Raw genomic sequence first — 22,812 nt, forward strand, 5'->3', positions numbered from 1 at the left:
CCCACATGTGACATGTCAGGAAAAAACTATTCTACAACAACAATTGGTTTCTGTTGCATGACAATGACTGGGCATTTTGCAGACCTTACTGAGTACCACTACAGGGTCAGGATAATGGCACTGGAGCATCACTGGAATAAATGTATTAGTCTTAAGGGAGATTACATTGAATAATAAAAATAGTTTTGAAATTATAAATTTGTTTTTTCATTGTTAGGCCAAGAATTTTTCAGACCACCCTCGTATAATGTTACCATAGGATGGTGTTAAATTCTGAATGAGAAGAATTGTACAATTATAGTATCTCATTCAGAGTTTAACATGATCTGCCATTCCTAAAGCAAATTCTTGTTAATCAGAACTAATTAGTAGAATTTTTGTCTAATATTGTGCTCCACTTAATTGTAAGATAAGTAACTACTTTGAATTGTAAGCAGTATTGTTCACAAAAAAGGGATTAATTCTTAGTAATCTATATGTATGCTGTAAACTATCACGGGACTTTGGAACTTAATCCCCTTGTTCTAGAGCAAGACACGTGATTCAGAGTATGAGTAACGCACGCAAAAAGATATATCATCCGCTAGAGTCCTATTTGGTGCTGCTCGTCATGCGATGTGGCAAGGACAATAGCCGGCACTGAATTTGTCACTAGTTGTCAAAGAGACGTGCTGTTCACGAAAAGAGAAGAACAAATGGCAGAAGAAGGCGCGAGATACAAAATGGAATAGCAGAGCCGAAGACGCTCTCATCTCTTAGCGCTTGCTCTTGTGCCATCCACCAAGAAGCTCGTATTCCTGTGTGTAGACGCCTAAATTTGCGGAGACCTCTAAGGTGATAGCCTATGGAATGATGTCTTGTAGTCAGAAAATATGCACTCCTGTGATAGCCAAGGCAGATAAGGAACTTCAGGGCCATGCTGTATGTTACTGATGAAAACTCCATGTCCACCTGCGGTACAGTCTCCAATATAAAGGTCTGTGGAACAGGAACTGCCATCCTCAATATTGAGCTGAGAAAGAAAGTATGACTTCAGTCCTGGTAAGAAATTCTTTGTCTTCACATTTTGGAATCATAAAGAAGGGATGTGTGTAATCTTAATAAGAGTTCATGTCGAAAGAATGCAAGAGTTAAATATTTGTTCCAAGGAAATGTGGCTTAGTAATTTCTTTGTTCCTCGAGAACGGATGGTGATATCTTAATTAGTTCCTTGAGAACGTGTGTTTAGTTAATGTAAGCTCATAGAAATGTGTGAGTTGAGATAATGTTAGTTCCTTGAGAACGTGTTGAAGGATTAGTAAGATTTATTTGAAATAATGAATTTTAGAGTAAAGGACTTCAGGAATTCTGTTGTAGAATAGGGAAGGAGCTGAAGTTAATTTGCATGTTCAAGTTGAATAACATTATGTATGTATATGAGTTTACGTTTCATCTCAGTTGATTGAAATGTGTGTTCTATTAGTGTGAACAAAGTATGATCCTGAGATAATCTGCTAAATAGTCAGATATATTAATGAAGTTTGAGTTGTATTGTTCTGAAGGAAATTGCTTAACTTTGATAATCAGATGTGAATTAAGATCTCTTGTTGTGTGTAATTTTCATGTTTTAGTGTAATAAATGTTTTGTGTTAATTTAAAGTATGTGCTTGCCTGACTTAATTTCATCTTTACCACTCATAAAAAGTTCGAATCTAAGCGGGAACCCAATTTTATTAGTATAGGACCACAACTGTAATGTGTTTGAGGATAGAAATAAATTTATAGTAAGTCTTTAAAATAATAGTGGTATTGTGTTCTCTGATCATTGATTCCTGGATATCTAGATGCAGGGTGGCGCAGTACAAATAAATTTTCTCTGTGTCAAAATAGGAATTAATTATCAGAAGAGTAGAAGGGCTGGTTCATTCATATGAATACCTTCTTTTATTCGTATTCAAAATATAATATCACTATAATAAGAGGTAGGCCTGAAATAACCATAAAATAACATATATCTAAGAGGACAAAAATACATAAAAGGGAAGAAAATATATAATTAGAAAAAGAGAACCCCCCCCCCCCCAGATATAACAATGGGAACACATACACATCATGTGCATGACAGGCAATGAGTGATTTCGCAGAAATTTACCTCAACAAATTTAGCAGTGAAATGGTAAAACATGTGGAAGAATAAAAAATAGTGGACACTTATGTAATATGTCCACTGTTGTGCAATTAGTTTCGAGAATGTAACAGAAGAAAGATGTTTTCTGTGTATGCAAGGATATGCATGAAGAACAAATCTTCACAATAATGCTATAAGAAATTGTACCAGTAACCAGCAAAAAAACATACTACATTTTCATATTTAACTGACAAACATAAAAATTTTGTGATGTATAAATATTATATCAAAGAAATTAAATCTGAAGGTCATAGTGCAATACAATGAAATGGCAGAATAAGTGATGTTGAAAAGGAAGCTGACATATAAGAATAAGGAATTCACTGTGTCCATGCTTTGTTACAAGGTGCTGTTATGACTATGTTTTTTGGACTACTACGCTTAGATCTGGTTTCATATTTACAAAAATCACCGAAACTGAAATTTTCAGAATATGCCAATCAAATTAAGTTACTAGAAAATGAATTCAAAAGATTTTTTTAGATTTTAAGAAATGTGAAAATCAGTTTCACCTATTTACTTCTCCTCTATCGATTGATGTTGAAACTGTTGATGACAATTTACAGTTGGAACAAATCGAAATTCAGTGTGATTCCGTATTGAAACAAAAATATATGGATGTTGGAATTCTATTGTCCACTATTGTGCAATTAGTTTTGAAAATGTGGCAGAAGAAAGATGTTTTCTGTGTATATAAGGATATGTAATATCCTTACATACACTGGTTCTACAATTATAATTACATCAAAAGTTCTATAATTATTTATCAGTCAATCGATATCCCAAGTCACGTGCAATTAGGCATATTTTATCTATGTTCGGTAGCATGTATTTATGCGAACAACTATTTTCAACTTTAAAGAATAATAAAACTGCAGAAAGATCAAGATTAACAGAGCAGCATGTGCAAGCAATATTGAAAATAACTACAGCTCAACAAATTCAACCAAATTTTGAAGATTTCGTTAATGAAAAATGTTGTAGAGTTTCTTCAAAAAAATTATATGTATAATTTTATTGAAACTTTATATTTTATATGTATTTTTGTAACATGGTTGTATTTTGTACTTATACACTCTAATGTTAATATTAAAAAATCTGTTTCCTCTTTATTTCGAGATTTTTTTTCTGTTGTGGCCCACGGCTTGAAGTATAATTCTTAATTTGGCCCTTGGAGGTAAATGAGTTTGACATGCCTGGGGTAGACCATCAATGAGATGGAGAGATAATGTGTTTGGGCTACTGATCTTCAGAGAGTTGAAGCCTCCAGAAAAGCATACCACAGAACCGACCACCTGGTGAGGACCATCAAGCATCTGAGTGACCATACGGCATCTGTTGATGTCCAATGAATAGATTGAAATGGATATCCATATAATAAATTTACTTTTCACAAATAACATTGATTTCATTATTTATTTCTGTGTAATTCAAAAAAGTCAAGTTTTTTTTTTTGTAAACTAAGCCCTTTGATGGGAGGGAGGGAGGGGGCTATCATCCCATCTCTCTTATCTTCTGTATCTGCCAGTGTTAAAGAATGCAATAAATAACACATTAGGTTTATTCTCTGCAATGTATAGAACTATAAATTTCTATATATACTACAATGAAGTGGCACATACAGAAATTTTATATTTAAACTTATATTTAAAATTTCATTCTTAAATATTAGGGTCAAAGGATGTTATGGCAGAGCAATTTTGCTTCAGAGAAACCCAAATTAATGCTGCAACAGAGCAGTTAATTCCATCTACAGTTCTAAAATGTCTGTCAAATTGTATCTATTCTCTGGCTGGTTTGTCTGTCTTATGGGATGAAATACCCTGCCACCTCTGTATGAGTCCGCTAACTCATTTTTAATTGAAAAGATCTTTATTAAGACATAATTTCCTAGGTCTTTCCAACCAAAAGAGACATCCCTGTAACTGACTGAATTTTATATATTTTATTTCAGGCAAATAAACTATATAAATATTCAATTATTCAATTTTGTTTTTAAGCATATTAAAAAATAATAACTGGCTATAATATTCCACCATACCTAAATAAAAGATAGAAAACTACAAATCTGGTATACTGCATGAATTGTTTATTTTAAACTTTTCTATACTTATTAAGAAGTTATATCAAAGTTATACCAATGCTTATTTCAAGTGAAAATTTTTTAAATATTTCTTTCATGTGTTTAATATTTGCTTCATGTTTTAGTTCTCACCTATCAATCAACATTTTGATAAAATTGCCTTTTAATTCATTTTTCAATAATTTGCCTTTTCAACTTTACTACAGATTCTGGGAGGACAACTCATAAGAAATTACTAAAGAAAGAGCCATACAGCTGTCAGGCCAATAAAATCTTAGAAATCTGCACTAATAAAAGATAAACATATGGGGACTCAGGAAGAGGTCATGTTCTTTTAATTAGTACAAGCTAAGGCAACTCCAATGCCAAAGATGGTATCCTCATAAACTCTCAGGTCAAATTTTACAAAACTTTCATAAGTTTATACAAACATTCAGCTTTGAAATAATGTTGGATCTTTAATATCCACTTTTCCTATGCGATAACCCAAATAAGAAGTTATTCAGAAAAGTATATTCTAAACATTTTTTGTAAATTATTAAAACATGCAATATCAAATTACATTTGGGAGAACTGAAGACGTTTATTTTCTTGACTTGCTCTCTCTCTCTCTCTCCTTTTATCAATCTTTATAATAATTAATAACAATAAATATTTAGGTAAGGTTCCATGAGGAGTCCCAAGCCAGAGTTGTTTCACTTCACCGTGCTCCGATAGAAAGGTCAACAGTGCTTGCAAAGAAGTATTTGCGAACAGTGCCAGAGGAAAAGGGAATTATTAGTATAAGCACTATACAGTAAATCAAGCAGAATCCATAGAATAAGAATGAATGGGTCTACAAAGGTATAAATTGAAAGCCAGAACACTTGTAGTGTTCTGGCTTTCAATTTACATCTCCAAGTGTAGCAAGAGAAAAAAAATTAAAATAAAAAGCAAGTCAAAGGAAATACTAGAATCAGAGAAGAGAGAATTATTATTATCACCATTTCAGGACTTCATGGAAATACTGTCACCAAACAAACCCTCCACAGAAAAGCATCTCCCTCACTTGTTGACTTTCCCTTTAGATAACTTTCAGGGAAATCTTGTCTTCTCCTATTCTCTCTCTCTCTTCCTTAAGTGTGCAATATCCTCTGTATTAACCTAGCAATCTCATCTCCCAGCCCTTAAAACTGAACATTCTCCACATCTGATACTAATCAGAATACCTGATTCTTCTCTGGACCCTTTTCAATCTTATCATTCCTCTCAAAATGCAGGTGATCAAATACACAGCTTTTCAGATGTGTAATTTCACAATCCTTTCTATAATATGTTTTGTTAAATTTCAGTCATTCTGCCTTCATAATATCCTTCATCTTTTCATTCCTTTAGTTCAGCTTTACAATTAAGTACACAACAAAATGTCACCTAACTTCCAAAATATATAAAACTTTTCACTTAACAAAACTTAAGTGGAGAATTTGCTATGAATATTTTTACCATAGCGATCGTATTCATGGAGCTTTAGCTGAAACTTTTCCACAGTCTGTTATAGCAACTGAGTTAATTATAGTGAGAGTTGACTATGCTTTAAAACTGTATACAGTTTAATTAATGTATGACTGTTTATTATATGTTAAAGTGATGTTAAATTTGAAATTTTATAATTTACAAGTTTAGTTGGGATGTGTTGTGCCTCAAACTGATTAGATTCAATTTTCTGCTTTTAAGTCAACCTCAACACAAGCTGAAAATCTATACTTATGATTTCATGTTTTGTGTATTACAGGCAAATTTCAAACCTCTGAAAAGCACTCCATTCAGTCTAAAAACTAATTTCTCTATATCTGACTCAGATAATCCACGTACTCCACAGAAAAGTGTTTCAATGAATAAAGTAATCTGTAAAATGTAAGAATAATCTTCTGTTTAAAATTAAAATCTTGTATTGCACTGTTTTAAGTAATCATAAGTACTCACGTGCCAGTCAGAAGTTCAAATATAAGAACTCCTAAAGACCAATAATCTGCAGAAGTATCATGTCCTCTGTTCAAGATAACCTCAGGTGCTACATATTCTGGAGTTCCACAAAATGTCCATGTTTTGCGCCCATTTTGCAACTTTTTAGCAAATCCAAAGTCAACCTTTTAAAAACAATTTTAAAATACATATTACATTGTATTTAGCATTTAATTTTAAATTAATAAACATGTTAAATACTTAACTTTATAAACCTATAGCCCTGAAGTAATTCAACTCACCAATCACTCATACATATGAGAAAATTCCACCAGTTTTGGGCAAAGTTTGAATGTCATCAGTTTTAGTATTTTTAAACTTTTTGTGTTAGATTTAATACCCAATTTAAATTTTAATTTTAAATCTTAATTGTCTTAAAAATATTACATTTTTTCTTCTACTTATCATGAAAAATGCAATTGTTATATAGATGGTGCTGTACTGATAACAAAATTTATAGCCTTTCTACTGATGAGCAAATCCAAAGTCAACCTTTTGAAAACAATTTCACAATTTAAAAATAAATATTACATTGTATTTAGCATTTCATTTTAAATGAATAAATATGTATTCAATACTTAACTTTTTAATTCTAGTTAATTCTATCTTACTTGTCTTCTCTGATAGAGAAGACAAGTAATATTAGAAAGAAGTCATATTTTGACTATCACCACCCCATTTTTTTAACACAAGCCATGTAATATTAGAAAGAAGTCATATTTTGACTATCACCACTCCATTTTTAACACAAGCCATGTTAAGATTCAAAGAAACTCACATAGTTGTTTGTTATATTACAGGGCATTTAATCAAGTCTGATACAGAGGGCTTGTGCTCACCAATGTACCATCTCGTGTTTTGTTTCTACCCTTTGCAATTGAGTTACTAACTTCTCTGCTTATTTCACTATATATATCATGGTGGAAGGCCTCCTTTCTTCAGATTTCTCAATCAATGACAGAATATACTCCAGGACTCTCTACTCTCACCTGCCCTTTTCCATCTGTACATAAATGACCTTCTCTCAATAAATGACCACAGATACTATTTGAAGCTTCATTGATCTTTCTGTTTCTTCATTTGATAAAGCAGGATTGTGTACTACAAGATACAAAATCTTCCATAACTAATGCCTTAAACTTGGGTCTCTTTGGTACTCTTCAAATCTCCCTTACTTTTCATAATACTCAAATCTCCAAAAACAAGACAGAGATTTCTTTTCTCTCCTCGCAAAAAATAAGTTTCTTTGCCGCTCAGGATGCTACTTCTCATTTTCATATACTTAGGATTAAAAGTATATGAACATATACTTTTAATCCTAAAAGTATATGGTACATATATACTTTTTAACCTCTCTAAGAAGAGATGAGGATGATCCAATCCAGTTAACTGATGACCCATCTCTCCCAGATTCATTCCAAATGCTCTGACAGAATCCATTTCTTTTCTTATGCCTTTTATGGGTATTTTTGTGGATAATATTCTCAACTAGCAACCATCATACTTCCATTTTCTTTGAACACTATAGGAACATAAGCAGCTGCTAGACAACATCTATTTACTGTCCAAATTCAAACTTACGAAATTAACTTTTCCTTCTCTTTCATTTTAAAAACTCTCACTCATCTGTTCAAGAAACACATCAACAGATTACTATTTCCCCTTTATCTTCTTGCCACATAATCTCACTGGTGAACTTCTTTCACTCCCACAAACACACATCATTTTATGTGGGATTGATATCAAAAAGAAAATAACTTGATTTATAGGAATGTAAAACATGATAATCAATAAATAACAGAAAACTGGTTTACTTACGTATATATTTTAATTAGAATAAAATTTTTGTCCTAGTATCAAGGGCATCTTCAGTATGTTCAAATTAAACAGCAAGCAAGAATAGAAACTGGTCTTCAACAATTACATGCACATGATGTAGAATGTTTGTTGTTGTTACTCCCACTTATGAAAGATTATTTGTAAATACTAAAGTATTTACTAAAATGAAGAGCCAAAAGGCTCTTCATTTTAGTAAATTTGACGATGCAAAATTTTATAAATTAAGTGGATATTAAGGGCAACATTATTTTATCCTTTATAAAATTTTGCACTGCTGTAGTGAAATTTGGGTATTCATTTTAGTAAATACTTTAGTAAATAGGTTATGCACCAACCAAGAGTTCACTTATGGAAAATACATCTCTCCCACGCTTCTAATTCCTTAGTACTGAGAATTTTTACTCTCTTAGGTTTCTGCCTAGTCTCTGATGAAAACCAGTAAGTTTGAAACAGCTGTCAGGCTAGTGAAACCTTATCAACCTAACAATAGGAGGTGAATATACAGATGCTTACTAGCAATCATGCTTCCTATCTTTTGGCTGGGGATACTTGTAGCATGGCAGTGAATGTATCCCTGTAAGCTCTCTGATCAAACTTTGCCGAAACTTTTATAGTTTCTGTATTCGGCTTTGATAGATTTAATATTTACTTAATTTATAAAATTTTGCATTGTCGAAGTGAAGCCTTTTGGCTCTTCATTCTAGTAACTAACTAACTAGATTAGATTTAGATGGATATTTTTTAAGTAACAATTTTATGTACAAGGATTAACCAGCTTTTATTCTCTGCAGTCAGGCAGAGAGTTTACATGCTAATTAACTGTTAAGTAAAAGTAATATCACAAATTATAAGACAGTTTTTATAAGATAATATTACACTTTGCATAATAATAACAATTGTTATAACATGATACTACTACAACTTAATAAGAATAGCAGTTTCTATGAGACAATATTACATATTTACATGAAAGTAACAGATGATTATTATTCACGCTGTTAAATAACATGAAAATCTCTTTCTTTTCCCTTTTTTGGAAGGGGCAGCAATAATGCCACTTCTATGTTGGAAAGTGGACTGTGATGCAGTCATCCTGTTCAGCCTTGATTTTGTAGATTGCCTAGTCAATTCATCTATCAATGTTTTGTTTTTAAATATAGTTTGTTGCAGTAAATATTCCAAAATGGTCTTCTTTGTATGTGTGAGTTATAAATTAAAGACGCTAAGAAATTATATTCTTGATTTAATCCTTTATTGAAGTGTAAGGAAACAAAGTTTGCATGTGAAGTCACTTCACAACTGGGCTACTTGTATATACAGGATAATGAATTCACATTGATGCCTTACTATTCCCTAATGCAATGCACATATTCTTATGGACATGTATAATGCTATACATTATGAGAAGAGCCACTACCCAGACCAGTTTTGGCCTTTATTAGGGTCTCATCAGTGTGAGCCAGAACCAGAATTAATACCAAATTGACAATTGACATTTATGTCTTTAGGGGTGAAGTAAGATGCTTTTCATATTCCCCGCTATCTGTTGTGGTTGCAGTGAAGGTAAAATTTATGAGCAGAATGCTCGCCCTGATTGGGCATGGAGATTATGCATCACTAAAGGAGGCCAATATAGCTTTTGGTCTTCTATATTTGAATATGTCCGTTGGATCGTATGCTGTAGCTTGTTGAACCAAATCGTTGGGATGTGTGGACGTCTTTAGGAAAAACTTGGTGGCTAAGGATCGTAGAAAAGAGAAAATATAGGGAATATTTGTGTCTCTGTGGAGTTGAGTGTTTCTAACATACCACGGGGCGTTCAAAATCATTCTCAGGCATTTGTTCTGCACTCGCTGTATTTTGATGATGTTAGCATTAGAGGTGTGGCTCCAGGCCGGAGAGGCATAGGTGGTTATAGGACGAATCGTCAACTGGTATAGCTGCAATTTGATTCTGTTGCTGAGCTTGCTATTTCTATTAATTAGCGGATAGATCTGTGCTATGGCTTTAGATGCCTTTGTGCATGCAGACTTGATGTGTTGATTGAAAGATAGCTTTTTGTCGAGAATTACACCCAGGTAATTTGTTTCTGACTTCCAGGGAATTTTAGTATTGAATAGTAACAAATCTCCTAAAGGAAACATTGGCCTTTTTGAGAAAAGAACGGCTGAGCTTTTCTGGGGGTTGACTTCCAATCTCCACTTAGAGAACCAACCCTCCAGCTTTAGAATGTTTTCTTGAAGCTTTCTGGTAATGAAAAGGGGTCTGAGAGATCTGGATAGTATTGCCGTATCGTCCGCATATAGGGCCAAAATGGAAGTCATCGGATTGTGTGGGATGTCTGACATGTATACAGAGAACAGCAATGGAGCCAGTAGAGATCCCTGCGGCACTCCAGCAAAGATGTGGCGCTGGGAGGATGTAGAACCGTTGATTTTTACTTGCATTGATCTATTTTGAAGATATGAGTGGATTAAATGAACCATTTTAGGTGAGATGCCGGCTGAGATAAGCTTGTGCAGGAGTCCAAAATGCCAGATTTTGTCAAATGCTTTGGATAAGTCTAGGAAAACAGCGCCTGTGCACTGGCGTCAGTTGTAGCTGGTTGTGATGTATTCAACAATTCTGTGGATTTGCTGGGTAGTACTATGGTGTTGCCTAAAACCAAACGGTTCTTTTGGAAGGATGTTTAGGTCATTTATTGAGGTCTGAAGTCATGAGAGGATGACCTTCTCTGCAACCTTACCCAGATTTGAGATGAGACTGATTGGACGATAATTTTGGGGTAGGTTTAATACCAAAGTTAAATGAATGCAGAAGTCATATTTCCATATACAAGTAGTCAAAAGGTGTCCCACCTTATTACTAAAATACTCTGGATTAGAGATATATGTTTGAAAGATTGTTCACTTTGTTATGCTATAAATTAAAGATTCCAAGAATATATTCTTGGTTTAATCCTTTATCCAAGTGTAAACAAACAAAGTTTGCACATGAAGTCACTTCATGCTGTGTGAGTTAATCTACTTCTACTGCAAAACATTCCTTCTCCAGAACGCTTATGACACTCTTAAACATGAAATAATGCTGCAGGGGCAAAAAACAGATCTAAAGAAATAGATGCCTCTGCATCATCATGTGACCTACCTCAAACTTGCTAAGTTCAGATAATAAAAAAATTAATGTATCATATTTTAACAACACCTTTTAATTCACTTTTATGCCCATAATTTTATAAACACAAGTCCTTACCAACTTTACATAACCTCTACTATCCAGTAACATATTTTCAGGTTTCAAATCACGATAGATAATGTTTCTCTGATGGAGATAATCAAAGGCCTCAACTACGCATGCTGCATAAAAACGTGTAGTAGCATCATCAAATGTACCTCTGAAAAGATAAATTTTATTATTTATGTGTGTGTGTGTGTGTGTGTGTTTAGAAATATCTCTGATATTTCTACACATACACACACAAAGCTACAAATTTAGTGAAATTGTTTATATCAGAAAGGGTAAATACATATTACACAGGCAAAATCTTAAAAATAAATTAGTCTATAAGATATTCCACCACCATTATTATTTCTAACAAACCACATACAAAGGGTTAAAAGTGCAAAGGTATGAGCTCATCACAATGACTTCAAGTGATCAAGCATCAGCCCATCACAGTCATTCACTATTCAATGGCTTTTTTTTTAAACGAGTTTAATGTATTCTAAGGCACCAAATCCAAATCAGCAATACAAAGAATAACATTACATAATGATCTGAATGATTTGATTAAGTTTTTCACAGGTTTTAGTAATATGTTACCATGAATTAATAATAATAATACTAAGATCATGTAGGAAATACCGTATTTGCCGACATATGACACACCCCTTTTTTTGTACACATTTTTTAGGAAAAAAACTTTATCCAAGTTCTTATCATTTTCTCAGTTGGGGATGGCCCAAAATGCCTCTCCGCAGCCCTGTTTCCATGTTCTTTAGCATATGCAATCACACGTAGCTTGTATGCAATATTGTAACAATGCAGATGTTTTTCAGCGAAGATATTTAGAGAAAATTTAACAGTAGAAATTTATCACCATTCACAACAACCACGACAACAACTGCAAAGTTTAAACGAACAGGAACACAGCTGTGATTGTCGATGACAGTGCATGCGCATCCACTGAACCCTACATAACTGGAATGCTCTCACACACCGCAAGGAAGCAAGAATGAAATCGCATAACTCGGAACAGAGAAAATTTCCAGAAATGAAAGTAATAAAAAACTGAGTATCGCCCTATAAGACGCACCCGGTTTTTCAGACCTATTTTCAAGGAAAAAAAGTGCGTCTTATATGCTGGCAAATACGGTATTTATTATTATATTTCTATTTAATAACAACAGTGAAATTTTACATAAAAATGTCTTTCATGTGGATTCTGGAAGAAAGAAGGTAAAGACTAAGGCCTAAACTAACTTTTTAGAAAATGACAGAAATGAAAAGAAGAATGGCTGATTGGAAGAGCTGGAGAGAACTACAATTAATAGCACAAGACAGAGGTGCCTGGAAGAAATGGATCTCAGCATATGTGCCATTAGGCATGAAGAAGATAAGTAAGCAGTAATTGCCCTTTTGCGGATGTTGTGACTCTATAGACATGTAGTGTAGTTCGAAGATGATTAGGGGTATGATTTGAACATGTCTGAATCTGTCTTATGTCAAGGAACACTTTATACGTAATAATGAATTAATGTCACATTTAAAATTAGAGGCTTCAAAATAGTAGGGACTGCTTTTGTTATGGATGTAACTTGTGTACAAATGATAAGTAGTAACATAATTCACACAATACGGATCACATGCTTTCAATAATTTGGTTATGAAATATAACAAGATTAAAATGAGACTCCAATTTATGCTATTCATCTTGTATGGTAAATATGACTTGAGATATTCATGAAGACCAGTTAATGACTTTTGGTGGCATCAATTATTTGGAAAAATCTGTTTAACTAATATATCTGAATTTTTCATCAAAATTGTTATCAATGCAGGATATGGTGGTGCTGATGAATCTTATGCTTATGGTATAGAAAGAAAGTTGTCGTCATCATCATTAGATGAAAGATTTATGATTTTTTCAGCAAATATCATTTGACCGAATAGAAGGAATTACGCAATTAGATGATGAATGGGAACATAAGCCATAACTATGATTTATTACATACGATTTTATTTAATTTTTGCTAGTGTCAAGAGCATCTTCAATATGACTTTCAAATAAAACAAGTGCAAAAAGAAAATCAGAAGACTCAATAATGAAAATGCATATCATGATATCCAAGCTACATGTACATGATATAGACATGGCAAAGTTTAAAATACAACAATTTTATGTTAGTAAGTAAAAATAAATCTGTAGTTAGTTATTATTATTACGTGCCACCTCCAAGGAGTCCAAAGACTAATTGAGGGAGGGCACCTATTCTACAACTCTACAAATTAGTCCAACACTATAGCAAACCACATTATCTATACCAACACCATCTACTGCCCACCATCACCACTAGTATTTTCACAGACAATCACAAACATCCATGCCCACAGCCTTTTTGCTGGAGAGTGGATAAGCTAACTACTCAGCCAAGCAGGCCAGCAAGTTATTGATTGAATTAAACAACAATAGCAGTTTTTAGATGCTATCATTGCATATTAAACTATCACAAAGAAAAACTTTTCAAAAGCAGTGGATAAAAACGAATGTCAGTCTCAGAATGACTGTCTCCCAGTCATTCATAATAAGTATGATTGCTCAATAAGCATGCAGCCATAAATAGTGAAGTTCTGAGAGTGTTTTGTAGCAAATGATAACTCTAAAAAATAGTCTGTTTATATAAAAGAACATGAAAAAGATTATTTCCTATGCAGGACAATTATCGTTTGCCATTTAATAGTATGTGAAGGAGTGTTCAGAGCATGTTCTGATTTGCCATACAGATGATTTGGAATGTAGTTTTTATTTTCAGGACAGATGTATAGACATTTACTAGTCTTTCCAAAGCAGGGTGACAATTTACAGATGGTTGCTAGCTAGATGTATAGCTTGAAAATCATATGAAGATAGTATTTATGAACCTTGAGAATTGAACTTTGATGTGATTTGAGTGTCAGGTTAGGAAGAGATTGGTGAAATGCAGTATTTTGTGACATAGATGTAGCCACCAGCTAAAAAAAGTATTTCAAAGATAACCAGGTTGTGTGACAAAGTCTATGTCATGAGAACAAACAGCCACGGCTCTGTATGCAAGTATTTTGAAGATGTCATACCGTTTGAATGGATGTCATGTGACTGCTTATGTGGAGTGGGGGGGGTTTCTATAAACAGAAGAGATTAATGAATCATTTGGTAGTTGCATAGCCAATATATTTGGAAAGGAAAACCAGTTGTCCCACTTCTTTTCTATCTGGTTTTCTATATGTAGGGAACATAAAGAATTGCTTATTATAATAATCTTTACACTATTTTCAAACCACACATCCAACTATCAAACTTCATCCATTCTATGAAGGTTCATCATCATCATCTGGAGCTTAGCCTACTTTGGACAGACCACAAGATCTGTTAACATCTACCTTGAAGAACATAGGATTATTTCTGTAATACTGAGTGTAGTGCGTCTTACTAGTTTTAACATTGCTCTGAAATCCAGCAAATTATTAACTCAATAAATTATTTATTTTGTCCCTCTGGTATATTTTATACTGTGAAGCACTATTATGAATCTGAACTGTGAAACCATGAACATCAAGACTATCATCATTACTTTTAAGACAACTTCTTTGTTGTTATGAGGCTTTGCCTTGGACTTTTCAGTAGTTTGCTAGAGCAAGCAAGTTCTATCATTAGCAAACTCTGTTAATTCTCCTCTTTAACGTTAATAATTCTTCTGCGACTGATTCAGCCAGGGAAGTATGTGGAAAGTCATCTGGAAGTAGATGACAGGCCAGAAATGCTATCTACTTCAGCTGACTCCACATTTTTTTAAGTTTTTTAAAGCTCTCTCTCTCTCTACCTCTGACAATAATATGTACTCATCATTGCAATCTTCTTGAATGTTTTCTACTACCATTCTATCACCTCTTGATTTATTTAAAAATCTTTCAAAGTAATTACTCTAGGCATATAAAATATCTGTATCTTCAGTTTTCATGGCACCTTTATCATCTCTCATTCCTTTTTAGTACTTTCCATATTTCTACACTCTTTCACTAACCTCCAGAACATTTGGCTACTAGGGTTAGGCAAATTTTAATTATTATCATTGCAAGGGCACCTCCACAGATGCCTAAGACTCATCGATCTTGTTCACATTGCCTCTAAATCCTCTCCACCACTTCTTCCTCATCCCAAGAAATCCAGGTGACCAGACTTGAGCGGAGTAATCCATATGTGGTCGTATCAATGCTTTATAAAACTATCAACACAATATCGATCACACCTCCTTGAATCCACTAACAGACAAAGAATTGATTTGTCTGTTAGTGAATTCAAGATTGGTTATCTTGAATCCACTAACTTGAATGAATGGATTGGTTGCCTGAATCACAACTGATTCAGGCAACCCATTCCATTCATTCACCACTCTCCAAGCAAAAATTCTAGTCCTCACACCCTTGCTAACCACACTCTTAACCAATTTACATGGATGACTTCTTGTTCTTCCCCTCTAGCCAAGTGCTGAAACATTTTGCTTGCATCAATCCTATTAAAGCCTTTAAGTAACTTAAATGTTTCTATCATATTAACAGCCCCTTTTTTTTGCCTATCAACCAACTTTTGCAATTGACAAACCCTCGATCTATCCTTACAGGATTCATTCCATAGACCACTCACCATCTTGTTCACATTGCCTCTAAATCCTCTCCACCACTTCTTCCTCATCCCAAGAAATCCAGGTGACCAGACTTGAGCGGAGTAATCCATATGTGGTCGTATCAATGCTTTATAAAGAGGAATGATGACTCCCTTATCTAATTTGTATAGAGTTCCACGTGGCATCCTGTCAAATGCCTTTGCAAAATACAGCAGTATCATCATGTGGCCATTCCCTTTATCCAACTCAATTGTCACTCTATTATAAAAAGTTAGTAGATTACTAAGGCATAGCTGACCTTCACAAAGCCATGCTGCTCCTCAAAGAGTATCATATTCTTATCTACCCATTCATGAATTCTCTTTTTGATCAACTTCCCAAGTATGTTTATCACCACTTCTGAGATTTTATATCATTGTTATACAAAATGAATTTATAATTGTTATGTTAATGATATTTTTACATTAATCATTAATGTAAAATACAATTTTTACATTAATGATACAGATAATTTGAGAGAAAGTATCCAGTTGTTTGTTGTACTGCTAAACTGGGAAGAGCAAAAGATAAATAAATGTGATGGAAAGATCTTGTTTAGATGATTTAAATGAAATGAAAGTTTGGTCAAAAGAAAATTGTTATCAATTCTATGCACAGTGTAAGGTTATGAATTGGATAGGAAATGACTATACAAAGGAAAAGACTACAAACTGTGTATTACACAAACAGAACTGGACTGCAAGAAATTGATAAGGCTAGCAATTTTGGATAATGGTTGAAAGAGAGGTGAAGTTCAGAATACATATTGCACAAGTAAGCAAAATAAATTAATCTCTTCAAAACAAGCAGAGTAAATAAAAAGTTATTATCCCTATTTATAAATCTGTAAGAGGATTAAATCTGGGTTACTATGCAAAGATGCAAAATTTCACTTCTCTCTAGAGAGACGTGACCAAAATAGTGACTAATCTAGAGTGAGCCCTATGTGGGTTACAAAATTTAACTGATCTGCAGAAAAGAGGGGATGAAAAAACAGAAACTAAGTTACCAAAGAAGTTTTATAGAACAGATGTTGGAGAAATGTGTTAATACATGACATTGCCCCTGCAAGATACACAGGAGTGTTGTTAAGGACGTGAGGACTTTTTTGTTTAGAAAATGGTGAATAAGTGAAATGGATTGCCAGAGACAGTCATGTTTTGTGAGTGAATAGTTTGGAGATATGATAGGCATTATGAATAATGTTTAGTGTGGACTACCTCCTGTAATAAGTCAGACTTCATGGCCCACATATTGATGATAATAATCCTGAACAAGAAATATCATATCTCTTTAACTAGAGTTTATCACAATTATACTACAAAGAAAAAAATAATGTTTTCCATTATGAAGAGATAAGTACTCCTGCAAGTATAAGCACTTGTATAGAAGTATTAAAAAACAAAAAAAATTTAAAATATCTTAAAAAAGAATGATAAAAATTATACCTATCTCTAAGAATAGCCCACAGTTCACCTCCAAGACAGCATTCCATCAACATATACAGATATTTCCTATCTTTAAATGTTCTATATAACCTAAGTAAAAAAAGTAAAGCGATAAGAGAAATAAACTTGATTTTATACAAGTGATAATAAAGTGTTACTGCATAATCTTGTTAAGTTATTCACCTATAACTTCATATTTGAAATGATCTGCTAATCTTTTTTTTAATTTTCATTCATTTCATTGTGTCACAAGTTTAAAATAAAAAAGCAATGTCAGAAATAAAAAATAAAACAGCAATGAAATAATTTTAACTAGCATCATTGAAGTATGACCAAAACACATTTCCAGAAACAGCATGCACTTAAAAAATTTTAAAAGTTCTTCTTACAAATGAAAACTTTCCATTTTTCTGAAACGAACACCAAATTATTTTTGGTTAAAGTGGATTCTTTAAACAGATATATAAATCTGAAGCAGCTACAAGGCAATCAGAGTATGTCCTTCCACTTTATCATGTGGTCTATAGCCAATATGGTCTGAAAATCCTGACTTACTAATGTTGGAAAAATCAAATATAGTTCATAAGTGACAGAAAGACTAGTCTGTCCATAATAATTTAAATTGCATGAATAATATGAAATCATAAGAACTCTTGGAAGAGACCATGAGTGAATATTATCCTTAAACAACAGACAAAAGCAAACTTTTGAAACTGGGAAAAAAAAATAATAATAATAATTACTTCTACCTACAAAAGATGTAAACTTGTCACTGTACATTGTTACTTTGGTTGAGGCTAAAGGTTAAATAATCTGGAAACACTCCTCTTCAGACATCTCAAAACACTCCTCTTCTCTAAAACATCAAGCCCCTTAAAGTCTCCAGTAAGCAGAGAGATTTTGAATTATGGCTAATGCAACTAAGAATGAGGCAAGTGTATCATGTCAGTTAATGGTGTGTGCTATTCTGGACAGTCTGCTGCTGTTTTGTGGGATGAAAAACCTCAGTTTTTCCCCATAGGAAAAATCCTGCTGCTACTGTATGAGATTAAGTTTCATATCTTAGACAAGATTAAGAAATCATATCCTACCAACCAAAGGACATTGTTGATACTAAATGAGCTACAGAGGCCCTTGAAAAGTAGAAGTGCTAACCACATAGCCAATCAGGTCAGTGATTACTATGTGGATATGAATGAGAAAGAGAATAGAAACTAGAAAAAAAAAACATAAAGCAGGTGTTCCAGTAGGCTGCAGTTCTCTAGTTAACTAGAGAAATCATCAGTAACTCAGAAATCACTACTAGCAAGTTATAAAATTTCTAGTATTAACATTTACTGAATGAATTTGTTCAATTTAACATTCCATTCAAAAGAATGGAAAGACTTAGGTATTTTAAATCCCATTAAAGATGTTGAGAATATTTACAGGAGTATTTCAACTGAGAGTGAGAAAGCTGGTCTCATTGCCATTTGCTCCAATTTATCTAGAATTTCATATAGTATCTTGTCAAATGCTTTTCCAATTCAACAGTATCATATAACTATTTTCTTTATCAAAAACTCAACTAACACTTTATTAGAGAAAGCAAGAAATTACCAAGGCAAGACCTATCCCTCACAAAATGATTGTCATATTCTCATCCACCTATTCCTAAATTTTGCTTTTAACCAACTTCCCAGTACCTTAACCCACCATTCCTGAGATACTAACTGGTTCATAATTTTAACTACTTCAATCTTGATGCCTCTTTTATACAACTATTTTGCTTTCTTTACATTCTCTTGGAACCTTGCAAGAGATGAGGCTTGTTCAGAGGCAATACAAATTCCCTTGCACAATTGCAAAATACACAGGCTTATCTTACAATAACCATGGAATTATATGAGATGAGATTAGCTTATCTTATCTTAATTTCAACCCACTGCAAATGCATTAAGATCCTGCAATATCATTAAGGCACCTCCAGTTTATCTACCTCTTCAGTTCATTACCTAAATCATTCTTCCTTTCACTCATCATGCAGAACAATTTAGGATTCCCTTTGACCTACTCAGTGAATTTCCTTTCATATTCTGATTAAGTCTTCCTTACCATACTTGTTACCCTTCTTGCCTATGCTCTGTACTGCTTATGAAACTGCTGATAATGTTTCTCCTAATACACCTTCCATAGCATTTTCTTTTTTGCAGCTTAATGTTGCTATTGCTATTCATGCATTTCCTGTATACTGCTTCCTTCAAACATTCCTTGTTCTTCAAATATCTTCCACACACTAGTGGCATCCTTCCCTTGAAGATTTAAGCCACTTTTCCACCTAAGTTGGTCAATCACCTGCTCTTCAGTTTAATGGATGCCCCCCCCCCCACTTCTTAACTGAAAATTTTTACATTTGACAACCTCCCATTTCAGGACTGTATGACTTCTCTCCCTAATTAGAAGCTACCTTGATTATGGACAAGCACTCTTAAACTCCCATGTTCCCTCCATCAACATGCTGCCTCAAGTAATTATCTCTCGGTAGGTGTATAAATTCCATTTCCTTCCTACCATAATAATCATGCGATCTGTACTCATTGTACTAATTTGGTGATGCATGTCTTGCAGATCATCTGTGGAACTCCCTGGCCTATAGCAACAACCAACTGCATATACTTACTGACAAAATATACAGTTGGTTGATCAGGGGTAAATGCTCTAATCTGAGCATTTACTCCCAATTTTAGGCAGAGGAACTTTCTCAAAGAAACTATCAGAGTGAATTGCACAAACCTTTTCAGCTGACTCAGGAAGTTGCTACAAGCCTGCATTTCACAACCCAAATTTCTCTTCTACCCTAATCATGAATAGCCAAAGCAATCAACAAAATATAATTAAAAGATGATGAATCTGCTAACAAAAAAAAAAGAAAAATCCAACTACAATTAAAGTTCTTTACCTTTTCTAGAGCAATAAATGCAAATCCATTCCAATCATAATTTGTTTTGTAGAGAATGTTATTATTATTTCGTGATACCTCCAAGGAGTCCAAAGATTCATTGAGGAAGGGCACCTACTCAACAACTGTGTCTCCACCACTTAATCCACCACTACACCAAACCACCAATGTCATCTACTGTCCATAACCACTAGCATTTTTGTCTGTAAACTGCATGTGTTCCAAAGGTCAATTAGTCTGTGTGTGGGAGTAAAAACCCTGCTACCTCCATATGAGATCAGCTAACTCACTTTCAACTGAAAATTTCTGATATAAAGATTCTCCTCACCATGACAAGAATTGAACTTAGGCCTTTTCCAATCAAAGTGCACAACATACCATTATTCTTCCAATTGCACTACAGAGCTGATTTAAAACATTGAAAAACTAAAATATTTGTAATCTATGTTTTAACTCTTTTGTTGGCCATTATTATTATTGTGATGTCTCTAAGGACTCAATGTGAAAGAATCCTCTACCCCACATAACCTAATGATATGTGCACACAAAGATACTGCCCATGATCTACATAAGGATAGTGCCCAATAGTATTTTTGTCTTTTATTGTATATGTTCTCTGGCTGAATTACCTGTATGCAAGATGAAATATCCCCATCAACAAAAAATCCTGCTACCTCTGTATGAAATCAGCTTATTCACCTTCAATTGATAAAGTCCTTATAAAGATTCTTCTCATTATGACAAGAATATATATGAGGTCTTTTCTAATCAAAGGGCACGATGTCTCAACTTGTTCTTCCAACTGTGCCTCCATGAATGATGGGATAGTTATATTCAGGAAATAACATCATCACAAATTAATACAACAAAATAATGCTTCTATATATTGACATTATAAGATTTGACTTCTAGTGTTAAACTGAAAATAATGAATAAATGAAATAAAATAAAATTAACAAATAATTTTTAATTGAACATGTCCTCTGGTCATAGGTCAAAAGTTTGCCAATGATGTTGGCTAATTTACTTTTTTGTTTTACAAATTTGTTGCTATAAAGATTCCAGAAGTGTTAGATGGAATTCAAAGCAAGATCATCATTCCAGCAAGCAGAATAATCTGGGTTTGAATCTTAAGGGAAAATGTAACACTGTCCTCAGGACCAAACACAGAGGCAATTTTAATAAGGATTTTTCAATTGCAATGCTGTGCTCATTAGTTTCACATGAATGTGGAAGAATATTTTTCTCCCTAAATTTCACCTTTTCATATCCAAAACAGATAAACTGGCAAAGAATGCATGATATTTTTAGTATGTATTTAGTCATGTATTTTTAGACCAATACTATTTATGTAGTCTGCTATATTAGATAGATATAAAAGAGTAGGTAGTACAGTCGACCCTCATACAGGAAAATCCCAAGAATCATAGCAATAATTTGTTACAGTGGACAATTTGCTATAGTGAATTTCTCCCAAAAAAAGATCATCCAATGATCCATTTTTGGTAATTTGGTATAGTTGTGTTTGTGATGATGCTAAACAGATTGACAATGAGAGGCCATTCAGTGGAACATTAACTAGAAGATGAGATGCTGTGCTTTTACAAGTTGAGCCTCCTCCTCAGCTCAGTCAATATGAACAATGAATGCCCTTTGGTTGGAAAACCTGGTTTCAAATTCCATCTAGAATCACAAAAATCATATAAGTTTTTCATCTGATGGTGAGTTATCCAGTTTCCTACAAAAGTGGCAGGGTTGTTAATTCTGGGAAATTTTGTCCCCCCCCCCATATAACAGGTACAACAGCCACAGAACACATGCAATTTATAGACATAATGCATTGCCCTCATATCCTTAGTAGCTTCAGCCATAATTCAAAACCACTATAACCTTTAACTAAGTTAAATATTTGTAATAATAACTAAAATATATCATTTGAAATAATTACTTCACAATGAAGTCACAGTTAGCCTCCTCCATAATTTTTTTCTCTGACAGAATATGCTGCTGTTGCCTGGTATCTACTATTTGTCTCTTCTTCATTACTTTCAGTGCAAAAGATCTAGATTTATCACGACCAAGCTGGACCTGGAACATGTGATTAATGAAACATAATAAGGAAAATGTTCATGAAATATAATAACTATCATATATTAATATATAATGCATGTCAATCTGTTGTAAAACATGACAAATATTATTTAAAAAAAAAAAACAGCAATAAAGATTTTCTTCTTCCTATGTGAATGGCACATAGGAAGATCTGCTACAATATCCAGCCTATTCCAAAAAAGGGAGAGGGAGACAGAAATCTACCATCATATTATCAACTAGTTGCCTTCGCTTCAGTCCTCTCCAAATTAATGTAGAAAGCTATCAATAGTCAACTTCACTGTCTAGAGGCTCACCAATTAATC

The 22,812-nt window shown here is 33.6% G+C and overlaps 1 protein-coding gene across 1 annotated transcript in view; it reads right to left on the reverse strand.

Annotated features, from left to right (window-relative positions):
• Window positions 1-22,812, reverse strand: part of LOC150095872 (cGMP-dependent protein kinase, isozyme 2 forms cD4/T1/T3A/T3B-like) — a 191,579-nt gene that overhangs the window by 10,446 nt on the left and 158,321 nt on the right. Inside the window, exons 11-14 of the mRNA XM_090409445.1 lie at window positions 22,344-22,483; window positions 17,458-17,547; window positions 11,343-11,484; window positions 6,213-6,376 (exon numbers count right to left, since the gene is read on the reverse strand). Of these exons, the coding sequence (XP_090265571.1) occupies window positions 6,213-6,376; window positions 11,343-11,484; window positions 17,458-17,547; window positions 22,344-22,483 (536 nt within the window). The remainder of the gene's footprint in view (window positions 1-6,212; window positions 6,377-11,342; window positions 11,485-17,457; window positions 17,548-22,343; window positions 22,484-22,812) is intronic.

Source organism: Typopeltis vanoorti, chromosome 19, assembly GCF_054136105.1.
Source record: "Typopeltis vanoorti isolate ZY-2024b chromosome 19, IOZ_Tvanoo_1.0, whole genome shotgun sequence".
NCBI classification, from domain to species: Eukaryota; Metazoa; Arthropoda; class Arachnida; order Uropygi; family Thelyphonidae; genus Typopeltis; species Typopeltis vanoorti.